Raw genomic sequence first — 15,566 nt, forward strand, 5'->3', positions numbered from 1 at the left:
TTCTAACAGTTGTAAAGTTTATTAAATTTGAAATAAGTCATTATGGTCACAGAAATCGTTATGTACATGCATAAACATTCAAAAAGTTAACCCAAGTGACCATAAGAAAAGTCGATTTAGCAAGAATATAGCCTAAAAAGCCACGGCGAAATGAGGCGGAAGATGAAATTAATATTAATCATAGGAACAGTCCATCATAAAGTCTTACATTTGGTCATTTAGATGTGAGCTGTAAAAGTAAATTCAACATTTAATTTGATAATTCTTTCCTGAATAGTTTCCTAGGTTTCATTATTATTATTATAAATTAAATACGATGTAATTGTACATCACAGCAGCGTTTAAAGCTGCATTTTATAATTTTCATAAAAACAAAAATTACTATATTTGTTTAATAAAATCGTTTTCATAACGACTCCCGTTCATATTTTGATGTTCAGACGACCAAAATGAGACTTATTAGCTTAAAAGTCAACAACGTTTTTGTGGCGAAAACGTGAGTAAAAGTCCGTATTTAAAATGTGAAACTCCACCTTTGGGTCATCCTAACATCAACAGAAAATCAACAAACATGGCTTTAAGTAGCAGTCCGAATTAAAAGGATATATTTCCGCATTTTATATAACGAATTTCGTCATAATTCTAATAGTTGGTACCTCTTGTATATACGATAGACCTAATGTACCGCAAAGCCAAAACGGTAAAAATTGATTAGATGGGAAAAATACAAAAGACCGGTGGGGCCATTTTAACTTCATGAATTTCCGATTTAATCTTTATGAATTCACAATGTAAACTTCATGAATTCCTGTTTTCAACATACGGAATTCACGAATTCACGACTTAAACTTCACGAATTCACGATTTCAACTTCATGAATTCACGATTTCAACTTCATGAATTCACGATTTCAACTTCACGAATTCACGATTTCAACTTCACGAATTCACGATTTCAACTTCACGATTTCAACTTCACGAATTCACAATTTCAACTTCATGAATTCACGATGTCGACTTTATGAATTCACGATTTCAACTTCACGATTTCAACTTCAAGTTAAAATGTCCCCACCGGACTTTCGTACAAAAATCCTACATTATCGTTTACAACTATTGATTATTAATAAGTCTAACGTTGTGACGTAGCACATATACCTTCATTAACATGTTAAAAAGAATTACAAACTGTAGTGTTACCGTGTGTTTTTATCATAATTTCTGAACAGTATTTCATTAGATTTACAACAATATTGTTAAAAGAGATCACGTGTAGACAGATAAGTTTTAAGACCGACGGCAAAATATAGCATCCCAAGATGCATAAGAAACAATGACATAAGAATATGCTTTGATTTGATAATTCTAAAATATCAAATATGTTGTATTTTAGTAACCAAAAAGTTACTTTAAACTCTCTATTTGCACATTTATTTCAATGACATCTGAAGGGAAATAGATAGGGTCAAAGCTTTATTTGTATAGTTTATGATATTAAATTCGAAGGTTAACAAGGAAGGATGGTATTCAAAGAACGCATCCGTAAACACAATGAAGCAACAGAGGACCACCGACAATGCCAAGCAGGGCTCCAAACAACCTAAGAAGAAGGCACACGAGTAACGCACAAAATGTTTTATAAAAATCAAAATGACAAGCCAAAGAAATCGACAAGGATATTAAGAAGACAATAAGATAATAAGCCAACATCAGGATAAGAATACAGAGGAAATGCCGAAAGCCGAGGGGGAGTATGATGTGGCTTAAGATGGCTTTCATCTTTTTTTAAATATTTGGGGAAGGGTTAATACTTACCTGAGACGACAAAAACACAATGGGACACAAAAAGTGTCACTGATATTAGCATGTGACAATTAACAACACATACATGTACATCTAAGGATCAAAAAGGAACGCCGCCTTCAACACGGTCATAAGCACAACTGGGGGTCTAAACGGGTGCACCAACCTAAATCTAAGCCCAAGCATGTGCCTTTTAAACGAAATATTGTAAATAGAATGGATTCCTGCCAAGCGAAATTCTAACAGTTGTAAAGTTTATTAAATTTGAAATAAGTCATTATGGTCACAGAAATTGTTATGTACATGCATAAACATTTAAAAAGTAAACCCAAATGACCATAAGAAAAGTTGATTTAGCAAGAATATAGCCTACAAAGCCACGGCGAAACGAGGCGGAAGATATAAAATTAATATTAATCAGTTCATTGAACGCCGCCTTTCCTTGTTGATCTTGTTTATCATATTTTAGAAACATTCCATCATAAAGTCTTACATTTGGTCATTCAGATGTGATCAAAAAAGAGAGCTGTAAAAGGAAATTAAACATTTAATTTGATAATTCTTTCATGAGTAGATTCCTAGGTTTTATTATAATTATCATAAATTAAATATGATGTAATTGTACATCATAGCAGCGTTTAAAGCTGCATTTTATGAATTTCATAAAAACAAAAATAACTATACAAAATGTATTTGTTTAATAAAATCCTTTTCATATCGACTCCCGTTCATATGTTGGTGTCCAGACGACCAAAATGAGACTTATAAGCTTAAAAGTCAACAACTTTTTTTGTGGCGAAAACGTGAATAAAAGTCCTATTTAAATGTGAAACTCCACCTTTGGGTCATCCTAACATCAACAGAAAATCAACAAACATGGCTTTAAGTAGCAGTCCGAATAAACGGATATATTACCGCATTTTATATAACGAATTTCGTCATAATTCTAATAGTTGGTACCTCTTGTATATACGATAGACCTAATGTACCGCAAAGCCAAAACGGTAAAAATTGATTAGATGGGAAAAATACAAAAGACCGGTGGGGCCATTTTAACTTCATGAATTTCCGATTTAATCTTTATGAATTCACAATGTAAACTTCATGAATTCCCGTTTTCAACATACAGAATTCACGAATTCACGACTTGAACTTCACGAATTCACGATTTCAACTTCATGAATTCAAGATTTCATTTTCATGAATTCACGATTTCAACTTCATGAATTCACGATTTCAACTTCACGAATTCACGATTTCAACTTCACGAATTCACGATTTCAACTTCACGATTTCAACTTCACGAATTCACAATTTCAACTTCATGAATTCACGGTGTCGACTTTATGAATTCACGATTTCAACTTAACGATTTCAACTTCAAGTTAAAATGTCCCAACCGGACTTTCGTACAAAAATCCTACATTATCGTTTACAACTATTGATTATTAATAAGTCTAACGTTGTGACGTAGCGCATATACCTTCATTAACATGTTAAAAAGAATTACAAACTGTAGTGTTACCGTGTGTTTTTTATCATAATTTCTGAACAGTATTTCATTAGATTTACAACAATATTGTTAAAAGAGATCACGTGTAGACTGATAAGTTTTAAGACTAACGGCAAAATATTTCTATATATTTATAAACTGCAGCTTTAAATCAATACAAAGTTCACATAGTATAAGACATATGATACAGCTTATCAGCTTTTCCTCGTTCCAGGTTCGTTTGTCTAAATTAAAATAATCCACCAGAGAGAGAAGTTAGGTCAAACAAATCGTATTGTACAAGCAAACTAGTAATTCACATTTCATATCATATGTTATGGTCTCCCATATTGCTTTGATTTATATTTATCTATCTTTATTTATCTAAATTCAAACGAAATATGAAGATTGTAGGGTAAAAGAACTAATTATTTCAATGTCCTTATTATACGTATTTTTACCAGTTTAGGTCATATGATTCATGTTTGTTTAGCGTGTAAAATCGAAATATCCCTTACAAACATTACATCTGGTGTAATATTTTAACAGCTGTTTGCTCTGTTTCAATGTAATGTGATATTTTCACGAGTTTTTTTGTTTTGTATCAATATAATGTAATATTTTTACGAGTGTTTGTTTTGTATCAATATAATGAAGTATTGAAAATGATTCCATACAATTGCTGTTTTTTGTGTTTTACTTTATACGGTGGCACAAAGGTGACATGTGTGTGTTTTTATTTATCTCGAGGCCACGAGATACTATGTCGTGGCCACGAGTTACTAAGTCGTCGCCACGAGATAGCTAAGTCGTGGCCACGAGATACTATGTCGTCGCCACGAGTATCTAAGTCGTGGTCACGAGATAGCTTAGTCGTGGCCACGAGATACTATGTCGTGGCCACGAGTTACTATGTCATGGCCACGAGATAGCTAAGTCGTTGCCACGAGCTAAATAACCAATCAGATTACACCACTTATGTGAATTTCCCTTATTAATTAGACATGTTCTTTAGTACAAGGATGTCCTTTCTTCACCAGCCTGTAAAAGTGTCATTTATACAACTTATTGACTTGTCAATAATTTTACATTTAGCGTCACTGTTACCCTGATTTTTGACCCAATGACCTCGAATTTATTAGATGTCATCTACTGATCAGGTGCAATGATCTTTTTGGGTTACATTAACCATGGCTTATCCTTTCTAAATTATTCATCAGACAAGGATTTTATCATTTTACCTTATAGGATATTTACTGTCCATGGGCAATGTCCCTTACAAATAAAATAAACCAGGACTTAGTAACTCATGGCCACAACATAGTATCTCGTGGCCACGAGATAAATAAAAACACACACATGTCACATTTGTGCCACTGTTACTTTAAGAGTTTTCGTACATTCCTTTTGTATATACATATTCCTTGTTTTAATGGCTAGTGATCATTTATATTAAGACAATCAGTAGTGTCAGTGGTGGAGAGGTTCATTTTATATACCCGCCAAGACCGCCGGCACCATGACCGATGAAATATATTTAGAACGGACTTGCCGCAATGCACCTGCATGCAAACCGTTAGAAACCTAGACCTGTACTTTAAACCAAACGGCTAGCGACTCATTTCGCACTGTCTCGTTTTGTAACGTTAACCCGTTAACTTCTGACTGCTAAGTATTATGTAAACCATCTTTAATGTGGCTGCAATGGCAATTTATGCTTAAGCCCACGTATAAAACCATGTTGAAAAATTTCAAAATCAGTATATATATGTTATTAAGACAATGTATTATTCGTACCATTTAAACGTCTACAGTTAAGTAATGATAGTTTGTACATGTAGGATAATTGTTTTAACATAACCGTTTAAAATATTTGGCAAATGCTCATATCAGCCATTTGTAAAAATGAAAACGAAATCAACTTAATTACACGCTATTACAGTCACAAACAATGCTAGATAAAAGCGGCCAATGCCTGTGAACTTCCTTGTGTATTGTTTCCAATTTTAGTATGTATATCTATTTCATATACATGTATTATAGAAAAAGATATCAGTTGTTGTATTGCTTTATCAGACATTTTATTGTCTAACAACTGTCTGGTTTCTTTATACAATTAGTGGTTCAAGCATTTGATAATTTAGCACTTTTTGGGGCATATTGTATATAAACAACGTTGTTTTTTTTGTTTTTGGTGAAAAATTATTTATTCATAAATAGAATAAATTAAATTGAATAAAAAGATTAATACCAAAAATTACTTCTACGAAATTTTAGTATCCGGAGTAATGGTTTTCACCAAACTTTATTTTTCTACGGTCTTGTTAGTTTTGGGGACAGCAGGTGCGATAACTCTTAACAATGGACGATATGAAGATGTTTATATTGTTATACAGGACATTATTGAGGAAAATCTAGAACTTCTTGACAGGATTCAGGTATGATAAAAAAGTTATTGATTTATATATGTATAGTTATTTTTCTAAACAATAATCAACATTGCGAGGTATTATTATTATCTTTATTTCCTCCATTACTGAAGAGCATTTACATTATACATATTACAGATAGTACAAAAGATCATATATACAGTAGATATAAATACAAGATTGTTTTAGAATTATATAAATTAGTAAAGAAAAGGCATAATTATAATATGTACAAACATACTAAAAGAAAAATAATGCAATTAATCTGTGATATCTATCAACAAATGTTAATTGAATGAATAAATATATATATATAAAGGGAATAAGCTACTTAGTTGCATAGATATCAGGTTCATATGTATATATCAAGAGCATCAGACCTGAGCTTGTTTAGTGTAACAAAATTACTTAGGTGAAGGCAGAGGTAAAATTCAATTCAATTAAGTAAAGTTTAAAGTTACAATAATTTTAATTTTGAGGAAAGACGATGAATAATTATTGAGAAAAAAAAAAAACAACAAAAAAACAAATTTTTAATAATATTTAAAATGATTGCCAAAAACACATTAAGTAATTAGCCTTAACCGAAACGAAATTATCAAGGCGATTAAGATGTGTTTAAGCTAGGCCAGTTGTTGTTATTTTATATATGAATAAGGACACTTACGCAAACTATCAATTATTGACTATCTAAAATCTACATTGTCTATGATTTTTAAATTGAGCGATAGTGGAAAAAAAAAAAAAGATAAAAAGGGATTCTTAATGAAAACAACACTTACATACGTTAACCTTAAACCGAAAACGAAACATTAAGGCGTGTAAGTTGTGTTGTGAACAAAGAGTAATGATATCACAAAAATGTACATTTATAATAAGAAAATTCATAAATCAAACATAAATAATGAACATATATAACATTCAGTATTAAATCTTTATGTACACGTTCATAACTCAATATAACTTAATGCAATGAAGTTATTCGCCATCTGCTTATATCACAGTTTATAACATTGCTTAGGTAGTCATGTTATAGACACTTGCTAGGAACACCTTAAAACATGATACTCTCAGGCTATCGTTCATGTCAAAAGAATCAAAACCACTGAACATTTCTAAAAGTTGTGATTCTGGTGAAAAGGAACAAAAGATTTCGAATTGTTGTATGCCTAACATATGTGACAGGTTAGACCATAATGTAGATCTGATACTCTCCATTTTCTCACAGAAGAAAATAAGATGTAACACAATATAGTCAGTGGGTAATTCACATTTATCACACGTTACTTCATAGCTTCTTGAGAAAATTTTTGAAAGAAGTCTGAATGCATAGACACATTGAATCTGATATGTTTTATACTGGCGACTGAATCTCCATAACATACAAGGTTCATACTTTGAGTGCAAGCGGGAGAAACTAGATAGACTGGCATCGCATAATATTCTATTGCGCCATTCGAATTCAACAGTTTTGTGAATGGCTGATTTGATCGTGTTTTTTCCATGCGTATGAGGATTGTATAGTTCCAGTGTTCATGTAAGTTCGTAAGAACGAAGTTAGTCCATACCGACCTAATATTTTGTATAAATCTGGGATAAATCCAGACACTTTTCTCGGTTCCAGCATGTACGACGTAAGTCTATTTGAAAATACTTGTTTAATTTTAAATTTTGTATTCAAACGACACAGTAAACCGAAGAAGAGGAGTTTCCTTTTGTCAATGATGACGCCTATCGGATACATGCCTAGGCTGCTTAACACGAAGTCTGTTCTTGAATTTGTCGGAACGCTTTGTATATGTTTTATGCATTGACGGTGAGCTCGTTCAAGGGGAGCTAACTGTGCGTCCGTAATGTCATTCCACAGTTCACTCCCATAAAGCGCTCGCGGTAAAACTACTGATTCATATATTTCTTAGACGTGAGCGGGTTAAACCATGTTTTTGTATTCCACAATCCGCACAGCTATTAAAATGTTTTGCGGAGTTTAGTACAGCTTTTCTCTATATTTTGTGATAAGGATAAAGACTTATTACAAGGAACCCCTAGGTGCAAATAACTGTCCGTTTCTTCGATTTCTCTGCTTCCAAGTTTCCATTTACGAGGAACATTAGATTTTGTCATTGAAAACAACTACTTTACACTTATCTGGATTGTACAAAATTCGTTCGTTTTGAGCATTTGCATAACATATGTCAAGAAGGTTGTCAAGACCGTGTTTAACATGTGATATAAGCACCATATCATCCGCCGACGTTGGACAACCACATCGTATATCATGAAGTTTGAAGCAATATTCATTATTTTCTATTTCATTCATCAGCTGATTAATGAATACGATATATAGGTAAGGACTTAGGCACTGCCCTTGTCTGGTACCTTGCAGAATCGGGAACCAGTCCGATGTATAGCCTTGTGATTTAACACAGCTAAAGCATTCTGTGAAGAATGATAATATTGCCTTGAATATTGTAATGTCAATTCCGGTATTGTATAATTTGATTAATAGAAGAGATGTCCATGTTCTGTCGAACGCTTGCTTGGCGTCTAGGAAACACGTATATACCGGGGAATTATTTTCTTTTGCGTAGTTGATACATTCACGTAACATATACGTTGTCATCAGGCAGTTCACATTTTTTTGAAAAACCTCCCTGTGATGAGTTAAACTCTAATTTCCCGTCATTTTCAAATTAACTGCATGAGGACTTTTTCATAAAGTTTAAGCACACAAGAACACAAAGATATTGCTCGGTAACTGTTAGGATCAGTTTCTTTTTATTGCCTCCCTTGAAAAGTGTTGAAATAATCCCCTTTTTTAAATCGGTCGGGGTGTGGGATAAGTTTAACATTCCATTGAATAACTTTAATTAATACACATTGAAGTAAGGACCCACCGTGAGTAATGTTTTCATAATAAATTTTGTCATTTCCACACGCCTTACCATTTTTACATGATTTAAGTGCTTTCAAAAGCATTTTTCGTCAATTATATGGTGTTTTCCTTTCCGCTGTGGTAATGCCTCTTTTTAATGCTTGAAAGTCATTCTCAATTTTAATCCTATAGTCCGGGTTGAATGATGCTTCTTCATTTGGTGAGTAAAGCTCACTAAAATAATGCTTCCAAGCGGAATTAATTTCTTTCGGGTCATTCAAGACACAGCCATTAAAGTTCATTTCAGACCCGGCAGTGAATGGTTTCTTATTTCGTCGCTTATTAATTAATTTCCAAAATTCATTGTTATCGTATTCAGCAGCGGAGTCTATATCCTCCTCTTGATTCTGTAGATAACGAAAAACCGTATCTCTGTGAAAACTCCTAAATGCTCGTTTCGCAGCTTTGTAGTTTTCGTGGGTGGGCGTGCCTTTCAATTGATTTTCACTTGTCCATGATTGTCTTTTTTTCTTCATTTCATTATGTAGAGTTGTCAGCGTTTCGTTCCAATATGGTTTAATGTAAGGCTTAAAGCGAACTTTTGGGATGTATAAGTCTGTCGCTAGGTTGACAATAAGAACGATAGCCGAGTATAATTCGTCAATAACTGAAGTTTCACTAATCTCGAGACTTAAAGCGCATTTTAGAACGTCACTATTGTCTAAGAATGATCTATAAGCACATAAATCTTCCTGTTTAACATTTCGCCAGTTAATTATATTTTGTGTACTTTTTCTGAAAATTTCTTTCGCTACATGTACATGATAACAACATACAATAGGCCGGTGTGTAGAAACACTAAGAGCATCGTCATCTAAAATTTGACAATTAATTACATTTTGTACACAAGTATCCTGTACAATTATATGATCAATGAGTGTCTGTCTATCACTATTGTACGGTACATTGCTGAACTTTGATCCTTTACATATAGGAAGAGTGTTTAATGATTTCAGATCAAATTTTGCCATGAGATTTGATAACAGTTTGCTTCGAGAATCAATATGGATAGGAGTTGAAATGCGACTGGATTCAAGTTCAGCATTGTAGTCGCCAATTATAAATAATGTACCTTTATTTTGATATGCACATATAATATTTTCTAAATCTTCAATGTATTGCTTATACAAGCGTATTGTGTGATTTTTACATGGAAAGTACACTTGCACTATAAATATATAACATCCAGGAGACGTCATAACTTGAACACCAATGAAGTTTTCACAGTTCAGTTCAAGTTTCGTTATAGCTGGATTCAAACGTTTATGCCATAAGAGAGCAAGCCCTCCTTTACCTACTTTTCTCGTTGAACAAATATCTAGATCGGGGTGAGATATAGCGTAACTTATATATTCAGAGTTAATACTTTCTAAAAAATGTAAATCCCGTCTAAATAACCAATGTTCAGATATTCCACAAATGTCTATTTTATTATTTACCAGAAAGTCTGCTAAGTAGCTTGCACTGGACATTACACCAGTTGCATTCCATGTTGCTATTTTTAAACTATTAAAAGTATCCATAAGTAATAATAAAGATTCTATTCAACATCGCCGTCTAGAGTGCTATAAGGATTATAATCAGCCGGATTATACTGGTCATTTCTATAACGGTTTGAATACCGCATATGAGACGGATAGCGGGACTTTCCATTATTGACCTTCTGATCTCTTTGACCTATTTGGCGTGGGGGTGCTTCATTATGACGGTTTTTATAACCGTTATATGATAACCAAGGTCTACATTGGATACCTTCGGGCCAGAAATATGGGTCATTGACAAGCAAGTCAGCCATATGATTGTCCTCAACATTTACTCGGACAACAGTTGATCTAAATTTCTTATTTCTGAAGATTGAAACTTTGGTAACTGTTGGGCCTTTGTCACTAACATACTTCGCTAACTTTGCCTCAGTTATATTGGGTTTAAAAACCGCCAACATAAAAACCGTTTAGTTCGGCGGCGGACATACTGCAAGAAATCTTCGTCATTATCGGTACATTGAGTATTCCGAGATTTAATTGTGTTATCGGTGTGTGACGAGTCACCATTGGACAATGTCACAATGTTTTTGGGGTTCGAGCGTCTTAAGGGTTTTGTTTGAGACTCATCTGATATAACCTCTTGATATGAATCACCAGATGACGCAAGCTTTTTATTGTTTGCCGTTCGATCGGTTATAATAGGAGGGATGGGAAGACCACCGAATGTAGGTTCGGATTGTTTCTCATATTGATCGGTTACTGTGCAAACACGACGTGCCGTGTAAGCACAGCCACCGACGACTTCAGCCTCTGGTAATTGTGTATCAATGTGGGTATCATCCTCAAGGGTATCAATTTGATTTGAGGAAACGGCACTGTAACTTTTAGGAAGGGAGTTGTGTGGGTTTTCAATTTCGGGTCCCGGTGAACGAAGCTGAGAGTTTTCAGAATCCAAGGTTGTTATACCATCTATGATTTGGACATGGTCGTTTGCCGGAAGGGGTTGGTCTGTTGGGTTTGAATTATCAGGTTCAGAATCGGGACAGTTATATGTAGTAGGAATGTAGGGCGTGTCATGGATATTGCAATCTTGCAAGTCTGTTTCAGGGGCGGTATAGGGGGTTGAATTGACAAATGAATGTGCACTCTGTGACTGATGCCAGTTGTTTGTAAACAATTCATCGACATACATTTTAAGTTGTGTGAAAGCAGAGGATAACCGTAGCGTATGGTCTTGCATTTGTTTAATATTGCATGCATTAAAAAGTATATTTGATTTACACATGTTTACGTTGTCCGAAATACAAGATCGACACGATGAGAAGCATGCCGTCAGATCATCAATGTTTTTTTTCATGATGTCAATATTTCCCGTAACTTCCGCCGTAAGATCCGTTAACGTTGTTTTCACTGCCGCAATGTCATCATTATGAATATTTTGTGATGCTGCATTTCTCTGTTTTATCAGTAGAACGTCTGCTTGTATCGATGAAATCGTTGATTTTAACAAAGATATTTCCTCCTTGCATTGGCAAGTATTTGACATCTTAACTGTTTTAGGTGTACACATAACAGAAGATGATTTCCTAGTTTTTCTCCCGGCACTGATAAGGTCTTTAATCATCGAAAAGTTGTCTCCTTCAAGCACCGAAATTAGTGCGTGAATATCGTATGCCAGTTTGACTGAAGTTGCCTCCCCTTGACGTGTTTTTACACGTCTTTTGAGTTCGCTATTCAAATCAAACGGAAAATCCTCCGACTCTCGTAGGATGTCAAACAGCATATGTCTGCTTCTTTCAAGATTGGATTCCGAGTTATGATACTCTATAAGTAGTTGATTGACAAACAAATCACATGGGAGGTCACGAGCCCATTCTTTCAGCCGCTGTAGCTCGACCAGGTTAGCCTCGACATCGAAATCATATCGCATCGGTTCGGATGGCGATGCAAATTGTTCGTCCTTTTTAGAAATTGTTTGCGTTGACTGCATATTTTGCATTGATACAGATACACTGGAATAGTTTGTATAAGGTTCCTGACCATTGCAAGTGTTAGTTACAGGTATTTTCACCTCGGTATTATTATTTAACAATACAGGTTCTAATTCCGTTAGTAATCCACTATCCGCCATTGCCCCTCGGGGAGGATTGTAGCTTTCAAATGTATACAATAGTGAGCTTTTTTTATTGAGAACAAAGGATGTTTCTGTTTTAGCTTATAAGTTCATAATTAATATTTTTTTGAAACTGTCATTGTCAGCAAATGAAAGATAATTAACTTATCTGTAGATCCATATAAATTTTATAAGTATCCAACATATATATCCAACAAAATATAGAATTTTTTCTAGAGTAACATTTTATACGTCTTCACACATTCAACGATCAACATAAAAAAAAATACTTTTTAGTGTCATAAGATTTAAGTCGTATGGAAAAAAATCTGCAGATTTTTAAATTTGTATTAAATTGTTCACGAGATAACTTCTGCAGATCAAAATTTACACTTTTTTCTTAACGATTGACAACAAATACTTCCCGTACCGTTCATCTTCACATCGTCGGATATCCTATGCTGAACAATCATCAATACAATCATGTCATGTAACATAACAAGAGCGATCAGTAATCACATGTGTCGCCTCATGATGGCCAATTTCATGTTAGGACAAATTTTATGACAGACGGACAGACAGACGAACAGTGCACAGCTAGACTTGGTACTGATCATTCCTGTAAAGTTTGAATAAAATTGCACCAGTAGTTTATGAGGAGTAGTCCGGACAAGCTTTTGCGTATCTGGCAACACACAGTAAAAAACACCTTTTTATCAAAGGGCCATAACTCGGCCAAAAATCATTCAACCGGAAAACACGTGCAATATGCGCAAGGACTTGAGCTACAGATCAATCCTGTAAAATTTCATTGAAATTGCATTAGTGGTATAAGAGAAGTAGTCCGGACAAACTTTAAAAATAAAAATTATTAAAGGGCCATAACTCTGACAAAAATCATTGAACCGGAAAATGCTGACAATATGCACAACTAGACTTGGTACTGATCATTCCTGTAAAGTTTGGATGAAATTGCACCAGTAGTTTATGAGGAGTAGTCCGGACAAGCTTTTGTGTATCTGGCAACACACAGAAGAAAACACCTTTTTATCAAAGGGCCATAACTCGGCCAAAAATCATTCAACCGGAAAACCCGTGCAATATGCGCAAGGACTTGAGCTACAGACCAATCCTGTAAAGTTTCATTGAAAAATTACATTAGTGGTATAAGACAAGTAGTCCGGACAAACTTTGAAAATAAAAATTATTAAAGGGCCATAACTCTGACAAATCATTGAACCGGAAAATGCTGACAATATGCACAACTAGACTTGGTACTGATCATTCCTGTAAAGTTTGGATGAAATTGCACCAGTAGTTTATGAGGAGTAGTCCGGACAAGTTTTGTGACGGACGGACGGACAGACGGACGGACAGACAGACGGACAGACAGACGACGGAGAAGTGATCCCTATATGTCGCCACTACTCCGTAGAGGCGACACAATAATCAACCGTGGGTATCCGACAATGTTATCTTTTATGTGACGAATGTAGTTGCAAAACATATACACAAGTTTGCAATATTTATTATTCAAAATCAAATGAAAATGTCATTTAGGAATAGCTTTGTGTGATTGGCTATTTAATAATGATTTTAAAAGGATGTTTTCACGGATGCCTCGAAACTTTTGTTCACTGCAACCAAAAACCAAGTCTACTTTGGCAAGATCATAGTAGTTGTTCCAAAGTCATGGAGTCCGCAGACGAAGTACAAAGAGCTACCAGCTTTGTCATCATTGGAAACATACATCAATATTGAGACTGGGAGAATAAGCTCACCCCACGTTAGATCAAAGAGTTATCAATGCGGACAAGAAGGTTTAGCAATGTATATACAACCCTCATTCCTACTTCAGGCTGGTCAAACGAGTTGGGGGAAACATGGTTAGTACTTTTGACTGTTTTGTTTGTTTGTTTGTTTGTTTGATTTTACGCCTTTTCCCAAAGTATTTCAGTCATATAGGCGGGTAGTTTCCTACCCATCGTTCCTGGAGAGATACACCAGTACAAGACTACCTTCCTCCATGCTAAACTACCAAAGGATCTCCCGGGAAACGAACCCACGCCAGAGAGGAAACCGGATTAGAAGTCATCGACTCTAACCCCTCGACCACGGAGGCGGTGTACTTTTGACTGTTTTCAAATTCAATTCGTTAACGATATTTGGTAACTTTCTTTATTCAAACACATGCAAATAGCACGTGAACAAATGGAAATAAAACAGCACAAAATAATTAGTAAAATGTGCTTAACTAAATAATTTACGAACATAAAGAGCATACTCATTTCGAATGTTAGACAAGGCAGATGCGATAATAAGTGATAAAAATAAAAATTATCTTCTATTTTTTAGCTAATGTTATCGTTCACGAATGGGGTCATCTACGTTGGGGGCTATTTGATGAATATCCAGATAGTTTTGGAAGACTTCCAAAGTTTTATCCGCATGCAGGGGAATGGAAGCCAGTGAGGTAATGTCTACTTCTATATGTTGACGATTGGACACTATATAAATCAAGTATGAAATAGTTTCAAATAATAATTTTACTATTTCTCTTATTTTAATTCCTTTTTATTTATGACATGAACAACGATTTACAAATTTATTTTATTTTCTTTTTCATTATCTGACCACATATTTGTGATCTTTTTACTAAATTATTTTATACGTATGTACATTGTTACAAGCAAAACGCAACAGAGAAGATAACGCAACAACAAATTTTACAATTTTTAATTAAAGAGAAACAGAAATTTACAATAATACAAACAATATGATTGTCAAGTTTAAGTTACAATTGTTTACGATTTAAATTTAACAAATGTTTTAAAGTTTAACTTACAGTTTAAAATTTAATTGTTTACAACTTAAATTTAATTAATGTTTAATATTTACAGCAGAATAAATACAATATGTTTAAAACACTTTTTACACAGAATTACAGAATTTTAACTAATATATTTATATGTTAGCTTTACGATATAATAAGTAAAATAGCACACAATTAGTATAACATTACATTATATATCAAATTAGCACATACCACTTGAAGTAAAAACATTTATTATATAGAGGATATTAAATGAGTTTAAGTTCTATACTGAATTTATTGCACAAGTTGAATAAAATTATATTATGCGAGACTCTTGTGAGCATAATATTATTTTATTCAACGAAATCAATAAATTAATAAAGTAATAACGAATTTAATATTCTATTTATCACATACCTAAATTAAAGACCTTTTAAAGTGAAATAAGAGTCTTTTTTCAATGACGCGCCTATAGTATAACGCTAACATAACGCTA

General features: G+C 34.0%; 1 protein-coding gene across 2 annotated transcripts in view; it reads left to right on the top strand.

Annotated features, from left to right (window-relative positions):
* Positions 1–5,378: 5,378 nt before the first annotated feature.
* The window catches only part of LOC132744792 (calcium-activated chloride channel regulator 1-like), a 28,661-nt gene continuing 18,473 nt past the window's right edge, over positions 5,379–15,566 (top strand). For both annotated transcript variants that reach the window (XM_060733573.1, XM_060733574.1), the window contains exons 1-3: positions 5,379–5,732; positions 13,859–14,141; positions 14,611–14,728. In XM_060733573.1, coding sequence (XP_060589556.1) covers positions 5,583–5,732; positions 13,859–14,141; positions 14,611–14,728 — 551 coding nt within the window. In that variant the 5' untranslated portion in view covers positions 5,379–5,582. The remainder of the gene's footprint in view (positions 5,733–13,858; positions 14,142–14,610; positions 14,729–15,566) is intronic.

This window comes from Ruditapes philippinarum, unplaced genomic scaffold (assembly GCF_026571515.1).
Source record: "Ruditapes philippinarum isolate M1 unplaced genomic scaffold, ASM2657151v2 ctg4557_1_1_1_1, whole genome shotgun sequence".
Taxonomy (NCBI): domain Eukaryota; kingdom Metazoa; phylum Mollusca; class Bivalvia; order Venerida; family Veneridae; genus Ruditapes; species Ruditapes philippinarum.